Source organism: Cervus canadensis, chromosome 12, assembly GCF_019320065.1.
Source record: "Cervus canadensis isolate Bull #8, Minnesota chromosome 12, ASM1932006v1, whole genome shotgun sequence".
Classification (NCBI taxonomy): domain Eukaryota; kingdom Metazoa; phylum Chordata; class Mammalia; order Artiodactyla; family Cervidae; genus Cervus; species Cervus canadensis.
This window is the reverse complement of record NC_057397.1, coordinates 25,849,248-25,859,479: the sequence shown is the minus strand read 5'-3', so window position 1 is coordinate 25,859,479 and position 10,232 is coordinate 25,849,248. Positions and strand designations below refer to the sequence as shown.

The window sequence follows — 10,232 nt, the reverse complement described above, 5'->3', positions numbered from 1 at the left end:
AGCTGGTGGCCTGATCAAAGATGTGACATCAAAATCATTTTTGCAGGATATCAAAATAAACAAACTCTGCAAATAGCCAGACCTATAAGAGCATGCTCTTAGGCTGAACAATTTGAAATTGGATGCTGGTGATGAGGTCAAAGAAAATAACTCGATGTAGGAATGAAGATTACTGGAGATACTATTGTCTTGGAGCTTTGCACTACATTAAACTTGAAAATTGTGTCTGCACAGTTTAAATTCTTATGGATCTACTTGGAAATGCACTTAATTTTAAACTGCAAAAACTGGAGAGCATCTCTTCAAAGCATCAGAAAAATCTTTGTCCTAATGAGGTGTGTGCCTCAAATTTAGTTTTTCTCTTTTCAATTCATTTAATACCATAAATATGGGGTGGGGGGAGTCTTGTTTCCATGACTACTTTGCTTCATCTTCCAATTCCCTCACTGACAAACAAAAATGCATCTCTCAAGTCTTTGTTCAACTTTGGCTGCTCAGACCAATGGCTGGTGACAGTCATTACTGGGTGGCAGGAGAGGAGGCCCTTGTGTCGAGCCGAACGCATGAGTCGTGTGGTCAGTTTCACATGTGCTTCCTGGTGGCTGATACCACTGATAGTTGGTGACGTCGGGAGCACAGGGTGGCTCGGGGTTCAGTCGAGAGCCAGGAGTGGCTGGGTGTTCTCATTCTCTCCCTTGTCCTCATGTTTCAAGGTCCCAGCTTCTACCACAGACTGAGATCTAATAATAGGAAAAGGGAAAAAATGTGATTACAGACAATCCATGATGCTAGCCATTTTGGAATCTTGGAGGGCCTTCAGACTTCATGGATCCCTGATTAACCAAGACGCTCATCTATACAACTTCTCCCCCTTGTGTATCTCTATTTTCCATGCTTTTGTGTCTTCTACATCACATTTTTAGGGAACCAGGCATCTTGGAATTTTCTGTACAGGAATCTCCTTTTGATAAAACACACACGTGTTCTAGCCACAGTTCTGCCCCTTTATCTAGACACTCTATGGATCTTGAAGTGTATAAAGTATCATAAATTTTGCTGGATTTTTAATGTTTCAAAATATATTTGAGAGCCTTTGTTTTTCAAGGTCATAGGAAACTATCATATATGATGTTAATAGCACAAGATGTAGAATCAGGCTGTAAATGTATCCCTGACTCCTTAATGACTGAGGAGTCTTGGGGAAGTTCTTAGGACTCTGAACCTTGGTTCTCTCATCTATAAAACAAAGCTATTACCTGTTACCTGTAGGTAGCTATTACCTACCTCCCAGAGTTGTTAAGAAGGACTAAAACTAATATTATACGTAAAGCATTTGGCATGTAATTGTAGTCAAAATTTATGGAGCACTCTATTATTACCAATATTGCAATAATGTCAGTGATCTTTAGTTTCTGATGTGTCCTTTTACACTGGAGTAATAATTTCTTGTGTTTATAACCCAGATTGAAATTATTTTCCAGCTTTATAGAGAGAAGATTATAAGAGCTATGCACACAGTAAACATTCAATCAACGTTCATATACTAAAAAGAAAAAGCCACTCAAAGCATTAAGAAAATGATTGAAGTGGGTTATTCAAATAAGCAAGACTTACATGTAAATGGGTGACTCAGTACACCTGAGTTTCCCAAACTCTCCACATCCTGAGTCTTCGGGACCGTCCCTTGACTAACTCTTTTAAACCCCTGGAGTATCCTGCCTGATAAAGTGTCTTTGTATACTTAAGGCTTTGGGCCATGCCACATGGTTTATTTTAACAAGGTGATTTATGATGAATGTCTATTTTTATATGCCTGGACTTTGGGAGACACCCTTTCAGTTTGACCTCCTGTTGGGGGAGGTAGAGGAGCTGAAGACCAAGTAGCTAAGGTCAGTCACACATGCTCTGCTTGCCTGTGTGACAGACCTCCCCATACTTCTCTTTCCCCAAAAAACCTGGATACCAAGACATGGGTGAGTTTCTCTGGTTGACAACACTTTGCCTGTTGTGTCTGTCACATGTCATTGCTGAGTAAATTAAGATCTGTCTGTGACTCCAGTGGGAGGAAAACTGGAAGCTTGCAACTGCTCCAGAGTATCTAGACTCCACCCAATGCACCTTTTTCCTTTGCTGACTTTGATCTGTATTCTTTTGCTGTAATAAGCCATAACTGTGAGTATAACCACATTTCTAGGTCCTGTGAGTCCTTCAAGCAGATGATCACATCTGAGGGTGGCCTTGAGGGCCTCAGGCACAATATATAGCACTAATGTTTGTTGTCTGTGCAGCTAATATAGTTGTAACCTCTTTACATGTATGAAGTTACTTCATTTTCATAACCCTAAGGAGTGGTGCTATTATTGCTTCCATTTTGGGGTGGGAAAAAACTAAGGGACAAAAAAAAAGAAAAAGAAGTAACATAGGAAAGGCAACACAAATAGAGAATGGAGAACAAGACAGGTTTATCACCATCACAGTATTCCTTGGTCTACCTAACACTGCAGCGATGTTTAGCTACTCTAAATTTCAATCTAGTCCAACTTTAGGTGCCAAGCCTAACCTTTAAAAATGAAGTGGATTTGATTGCTTCTGGTACAGGGCAGAGAAGCTCCAGATAGTAGTATATTTCAGCTGTTTTATACATTGCCTACATATTTCTCTCTTTGCTTTAGTTAAAGGCTGTGTGCGTGGTGTGTGCATGTGCACACACACTCCTACACAAGTGTAGCAGGGTGGGCAGTGGGGGTAATAGATTTATATAAAAAGCAGAGAAGCCAAAAAGCGAGAAGGTTTTAAAACAAACTAAAACTGGAAAACAGGAATACAACTGCCCATACAGGCCACCTCCATTTAGCACATTGGACAGCTGCCTAACCACTTTGCCCTACAGGCCATGGTGAAAATGGAGGATGTTAACGGCCAGTCCACTTTAGAGACACTAAGCTGTATTTCTCTTCTTTCATGCCACTTGGCTTTGTTTTACAACATGGCAAGAGAATCACAGCCCCAGAGTTAGAAAGGACCTTAGAGACCCACTAGATAAACCCACCAGGAAATATTAAGGTGCCATGCAGTTTCCTGTTGACTATATCTGACTTTTCCTCTGTACTCCTAGAGGAGCAACTCTGCTAGAAAGCTTTTTCTTACAATGAACTAAAACTTGTCTTTTTGCGACTTTTATGTACTGTTCCTGGTTTTGTCTGCTGGAATCACCAGAGTATGTATAATCCATCCGATCCACATAACAGCCCTTAAAATATTTGTTGAGTGCCCTCCAGCCCTCTCTCTGCTCCCACTAAAACTAGCCAAATTCCTCTTTAGCCTTCAAGATTTCTAGAACTTAAATACTGTCCTGTATCTCTTCATCAACTGCTTGCCTACAGGATGTCACTTCAAAAAAGAATGAAATTATTGCTTCCTTCTTTTTCTTTTTTGTATGCTTCTCTTGAAGCATAGAAAATGCACCTAAAATTGCCTTAGCCTTTCTGGAACTTACTTAATAAAGCCAAGGGAAATTTTAGCTATATTTACATGTGCTGCTGTTAAGTCATTTCTCTCCCATCTTGAAAGTGCATGGTTGAATATTTCATCTTTTTTAATTTGGCTCATATTACCACTGTATCTCTATCCTTTTGGATCTAGAAATGTGTTACCCATCCAAATTATTGTCTGTGATTTTCATGAGTAGAGGATTTGTTTTTAAACTTTCCCTTCGCCTGTTTTGGAAGCCACCATGGAAAAAAAAAATATCAACAAATTCTCAAATATTGAACTTTCAAACAAAAATCACTTATTGCCACTCACTCATGGTAATAAAGGCTTCCCTGGTGGCTCAGCAGTAAAGAATCCACCTGCAAATGCAGGAGACCCAGAGACATGGGTTCATTTCCTGGATCAGGATGATCCCCTGAAGGAGGAAACGGCAACCCACTCTAGTATTCTTGCCTGGAAAATCCCATGGACAGAGAAGCCGGGCGGGCTACAGTCCATGGAGTCATGAAGAGTCAGACACGACTGAGTGACTAAACAACAAAAAAACACCACTGCAAGGGAAACAAAGCGTAAATGACACAACGGCTATGTGCTCTTTGATATGAGAGTTTTCAGCCCCTTTAGACCAAATAATTAGCATGAAGTAAATAAAGTTAAAGAGTTAAATGGCTAAGGATAGTTCATGTATGGTAAGAAGTGTTTGTGAATGTCTCCTGCCATAGCTAGGGACTGTGAGAACATGTTCAGAAATACTCATTCTTTAGTGGAAATACTGCTTTAATTATGCAGACCTGGACTATAAGAAATGGAACTTGAAGTGGTCCGTTTTCAGCACAAAGTAGCTGGCCTTGGGTGGAGAATTATTAACAAACGGTTTTCCACTCACAGCTGGCTAGTTTCATCTTGGAAAATTACTGGCAAGCTAGTCTTGCCTAATGGCTTACCCATGGACCATCCCTAAGCTAACAGGATGTTTGGGAAGTGATAAACTAAAGTTCTTTTGAGAAATGTGGACTTGGGATGGGAAGGGAGAAGAAAGAATACCCTATGAGACTTAGGTGATGTCCTAGAAGATTATAACCCCTTAGTACTAAGCCAATGAGGGACTAGGGAGGGATCTGCTTGCCAGGGAATAAAAGTGTTTGCTGTAACTGTCCTGAGTGTGCCTGCCCACCAGACACCTGATCTTGTAAGACAGTCATTTACAGTCTCCCTTTCACTGTTTTGACACACTGCTTTGTGTCTCTGAGTCCATCCCTTGGTTTTGGGCAAGTGAACATGTTTCCACCATAGACCCATGTTTCTGAGAACAGGGTATGGGGTGGGAAGCAAGCATCATCTCTTTTCATCTCTTAAGAAAAAGAAGAGAGGAAAAGCTATCATTCACACAGAGACATCATTCACAGGTCTCATTTGGGTCCCTCTTCCCTTCACTTGGCATCAGATTTGGAGCTGTTGACTTAAAAAATATTCACAACTTAGAAGTTAAGAGTTATGTTTTATTCAGCAGGGAATTTTTAGGACCTCAAGCCCGGGAGGCAGCATCTCAAGTAACCCTGAGATAACTGCTTCAAGGAGGTGGTGGGGGTGGGGGGTCAGCACGGAGCCAGAGTATATAGAATTTTTGCAACAAAGGGCAGGTAGTCTGAATGTCAAAAGATGATTGTTAACTAAAGAAAACCTGGTATCTCAAGTCAAGGAATTTAGTGCTTTTCTACGTGTGGGAAAATGCAAGAGTCTGGACTCACTGAAGTCATTCTTTTGATATGCACTTCAGGTGTCTCGGGCGGTTTCTTGGGTTTTCATATCCTGAGTTTCCTCAGGGCTCATCATAGGAAGTGGCTGCAGTCTGATGTTTGCTAGATGGCAGGTATTCATTCCTTCCTGAGTTCCTTCAGGGCTCACCAGCTCACTGATGATGACTGTGATATCCTTTGTTTACTGATATGGCAGAAAACATTCCATTTCTGAGATCTATGTGGAATTTTTTTAATCCTGTACTGACAGTGGGGACTCAGGATGCTAGCTTTCTTATCTCAGCCCATAAACTGTCTTGGCCAAGTGGTGGGTAACAGTTGAACAGCTCTCAGGCACTGAGCACGCGGAACCACAGTTTTTTTTTTTTTCTTGTTTGCACTTTCCCTGATTGAGAAGGCGACTAGAGCATCTTTACTTTCAGCGTGACACAATTCCATTTACCTGGTCAGAAAATGAGCGTTTGATATAAGGAACACATTCCATCATGAAATACTTGAAATTCATTGGAAAAACGGAAAGCATATGTTGCCTTTTTCAAAATCTAGCATAAATAAAGCAAAGAGAAACACCTGTCTTAGATCTTGCCCTCTGTCCATTTAGCTGAGTCACAGTACTCTCTGGGAAGAATGTTCAACTGTTCACTGATGAAAACATCTCTGCCACTCATAAACAGAGAGTTCAGGAACTGTGCATTAGCCACGGAGGAACCACTTGCCTTGTGACTTTTTTGCCCAGATCACGTTAGTGGTAATCTCCCCACTTGTTGGCTTTGCCTTCACCCAAGAAGATGAACGCTTCTGCTAAAATAAACATTTCAGTCTTTTCTCTTGGGTCCTCTTTCCAACACGGAAAACCAGCTTAACCTCAAGGGCAAGCCAGGGAGTTAAACGAACTATTTCAACCATCATCATCTCAGTGGTGTAGCCACTACCCTAACAATGGCTTCATTCTTGCCTTGATAGTTGCCATGTTTTGTTTTCCTGCTATTATATCCCCCACCCCCACCCTCCTCCATTCACTCTACCTTTCTTCTTTCTACTTTCCCCTTTTCCTTTCCAAAATTTGGAACTTTCCCCACTGCCTGTCATCAAATATCTATAGCCATGCTTTAAATTTTTACTGCTTCCAAAGGCATTTACCTTTCAAAAAGAACAAAATAAAGATGGAAAATGTTCATCATGAGCTAGTCCATTCTGCATAGACTCAGGATTGAACTAGAATTCTGTTCTCAGTCAGAGGTTTATTTCCAAAACTTCAGTTAGTTACTTTATCTCAACAGTTGTCACTGCATTTTCTTTTTACTAATGAACTGCTATTGCCTGGCTTGGGTGTTGTGGACCCCAAATAAGGGCACAGGACCTCCGCCCTTCACCCTAGGCAATCACCTGGAGTCACTGAGACCAGGGCTATAAGGGAGCTTCAGAGGCAATTTAGTCAAATCCTCGTTCAACTCAGATCCTTCCCATTTGCTTTCCAGGGACCAACCTCATCACTTCTTCAGGAAGCATTCCATAGTTCTGGTTTTATTTCTTAAAATCAGTGATGAGCTTGGTTTAGTGGAGTAGTAATGTCCTAGTACACCTGTATCAGCACGTCTAACCAGAAAGAGTGAGGTTTTTTAAAAGATATTTTTTAAAATGTCTCTAAGTAATTCTACTCAACCTCTATTTCTCCCTGTAAGTTCCTGCCTGGACTTGAATGATGGCTCCACCACTGGCTTTGTGGTCTTGGGCAAATTTGACCCCCTCATGTGTAAAATGGAAGTATGATAGTGCCCACAACATGGCAGTTGGGGATAAGGAGAACTAGATGAATTACAAAATGAAAATGTCTAGCCCAGTGTCAGCCTGATACATGTGCACCTTCATTTTTAGCTATTGCTATCCTTCCACGTTTGCAGATAAGAAAATTAAGGTCTGGAATATTTAGTTCATCTACACTTTGAGTTACAAAGTGTGAATTCAACTCCAAGTTCCCAAGAGCCTCATTATTAAATTTAACTAGAGAGAACTGTGTGTCCCGATGCATCGCTGACCTGGCGCTAAATGCAGACTAAGGTTTGAGAATGGGCAAAGAAAGGCAAAGCCAAAGAATGCTCAAACTACCGCACAATTGCACTCATCTCACACACTAGTAAAGTAATGCTCAAAATTCTCCAAGCCAGGCTTCAGCAATATGTGAACCAGGAACTTCCAGATGTTCAAGCTGGTTTTAGAAAAGACAGAGGAACCAGAGATCAAATTGCCAACATCCGCTGGATCATTGAAAAAGCAAGAGAGTTCCAGAAAAAAACATCTATTTCTACTTTATTGACTATGCCAAAGGCTTTGACTGTGTGGATCACAATAAACTGTGGAAAATTCTGAAAGAGATGGGAATACAAGACTACCTGACCTGCCTCTTGAGAAACCTGTATGCAGGTCAGGAAGGAACAGTTAGAACTGGACATGGAACAACAGACTGGTTCCAAATAGGAAAAGGAGTATGTCAAGGCTGTATATTGTCAGCCTGCTTATTTAACTTATATGCAGAGTACATCATGAGAAATGCTGGGCTGGAAGAAGCACAAGCTGGAATCAAGATTGCCGGGAGAAATATCAATAACCTCAGATAGGCAGATGACACCACCCTTATGGCAGAAAGTGAAGAAGAACTAAAGGGCCTCTTGATGAAAGTGAAAGAGGAGAGTGAAAAAGTTGGCTTAAAGCTCAACATTCAGAAAACTAAGATCATAACATCTGGTCCCATCACTTCACGGGAAACGGATGGGGAAACAGTGTCAGACTTAATTTTGGGGGGCTCCAAAATCACTGCATATGGTGATTTCAGGCATGAACTTAAAAGACGCTTACTCCTTGGAAGGAAAGTTATGACCAACCTAGATAGCACATTAAAAAGCAGAGACATCACTTTGTCAACAAAGCTCTGTCTAGTCAAGGCTATGGTTTTTCCAGTGGTCATGTATGGATGTGAGAGTTGGACTATAAAGAAAGCTGAGCACTGAAGAATTGATGCTTTTGAACTGTGGTGTTGGAAAAGACTCTTGAGAGTCCCTTGGACTGCTGGGAGATCCAACCAGTCCATCCTAAAGGAGATCAGTCCTGGGTGTTCATTGGAAGGACCGATATTGAAGCTAAAACTCCAATACTTCAGCCACCTGATGCAAAGAGCTGACTCATTTGAAAAGACCCTGATGCTGGAAAAGATTGAGGGCAAGAGGAGAAGGGGACGACAGAGGATGAGATGGTTGGATGTCTTCACCAACTCAGTGGACATGGGTTTGGGTGGACTCCGGGAGTTGGTGATGGACAGGGAGGCCTGGCATGCTGCAGTTCATGGGGTCGCAAAGAGTCAGACACGACTGAGTGACTGAACTGAACTGAAAGACTAATATTTTAAAAATTCAAAATAAGTGATAAGACTGCTCCACATGAAAGCTAACCTTATTATTTTACTTTATATCTTGTAACTTTTAGAAGTAACCCAGAAGTTTCCACCTGATTAACAATTATTTATGTAGCTTTCAGTGCATCTATTTGTAGTTGTTTTCCACTAAGTGAAGCAATATGGAGTTTCTTTCTGCAATAATGCCTTCAATAATATCCTTGATGTGGAATCTTAAAGAATAGTTGTAAGACACACATTCTGTTCAGCTACCAAACTCTTCAATGTTAGAATGATACTTGTAGGCAATATGATACAATTAAAATTCATGGAACCAGATCAATAAATCATAAAGCAACAAATCATTTTTTTTAACAGTTAGCCCAAGTACTTCTCATGTAAGGCAGCAAAGCCTTTCTCCATCGAAGTGAAGAAATAAGAAATAAACCTCCCTTGATTGTGACAATACAATTTGCTATAACTTACTGAAATATAAAGAAATCAATGGAAGAAAAATAAATATTCTATTACTTTTTAAGTGAAATATTTTTAGAGTGATCTGAATAATTCAGCTTTTGCCTAAATGCCTTGTAACTTGAACTCAAGTGTATAATGTATTTCTATTTAACCTTGATAGGTACCAATATTAGAGCAAGGAAGAAAGAGCCAAGAGAAAACACATGTGCCTTCAGAAAGGATGGAAATTGGGCTCACATATAAATAGGTCTAAAGCAACACCATCCAACACAGAGCCCTCAGCACATGTGCCCACTGAGGACTTGAAACTGGATCGGTCTTAACTGAGATATTGAGATAGGCTGTAGAGACACTGTATGTATGGGATTTCAAAGACAGCATGAAAAAAAAAAAAGAATGTAAAATATCTCACTAATACTTTTTAAATTATATTGAAATCATAATCTTGTATACATGGGGTTGGGCTTCCTTGGTGGCTCAGTGATAAATAATCCACCTGCCAATGCAGGAGGCATGGGTTCAATCCCTGGTCCGGGAAGATCCCTTGGAGAAGGAAATGACTACCCACTCCAGTATTCTTGCCTGGGAAACCCCATGGACAGAGGAGCCTGGTGGGATCGCAAGGAATCAGACACAGCTTAGGGACCAAACAACAACAATTTGGGTTATATAAAACATATTATTGGAATTAATTTCCCTTGTTTCTCTCTTTACTTGTAATGTGGTACAAGACAACTTAAAATTCTATGTGTGGTTCACATTGTTTCTATCAGACAGCACTAGTCTAAGGCTTCATTCCCTCCATCAGGCTTGTGGCTGAACCAGAGTAATATACTCATCCTCATTTAGAATTTCAGTCATCCCGAAGGACCACAGCAACAACATTACGATCTGTCACTGCCAATATTCAGTGTGCAGAGTTATTTTTCACATGTTAACTCATTTAATCCTCACACTGATACACACAAAGCCCCGGGTGACATGAGCGCTGTTTTCTGAGTAACACTGTTGTTGCTTCAATGCTAACTAGAAAGAAACTTCATTAGTTTAGACTCCATTAATTTATTGTTTAGATGAGGGTGAACATATGCCATTATTTTATCTCTAAATGGATAAATAAT

The 10,232-nt window shown here is 40.5% G+C and overlaps 1 protein-coding gene across 1 annotated transcript in view; it reads right to left on the bottom strand.

Moving 5' to 3' along the window:
* Positions 1-344: 344 nt before the first annotated feature.
* Positions 345-10,232, bottom strand: part of CLVS1 (clavesin 1) — a 156,178-nt gene continuing 146,290 nt past the window's right edge. The window contains exon 6 of the mRNA XM_043483595.1: positions 345-740. Within this exon, the coding sequence (XP_043339530.1) occupies positions 653-740 (88 nt within the window). The 3' untranslated portion in view covers positions 345-652. The remainder of the gene's footprint in view (positions 741-10,232) is intronic.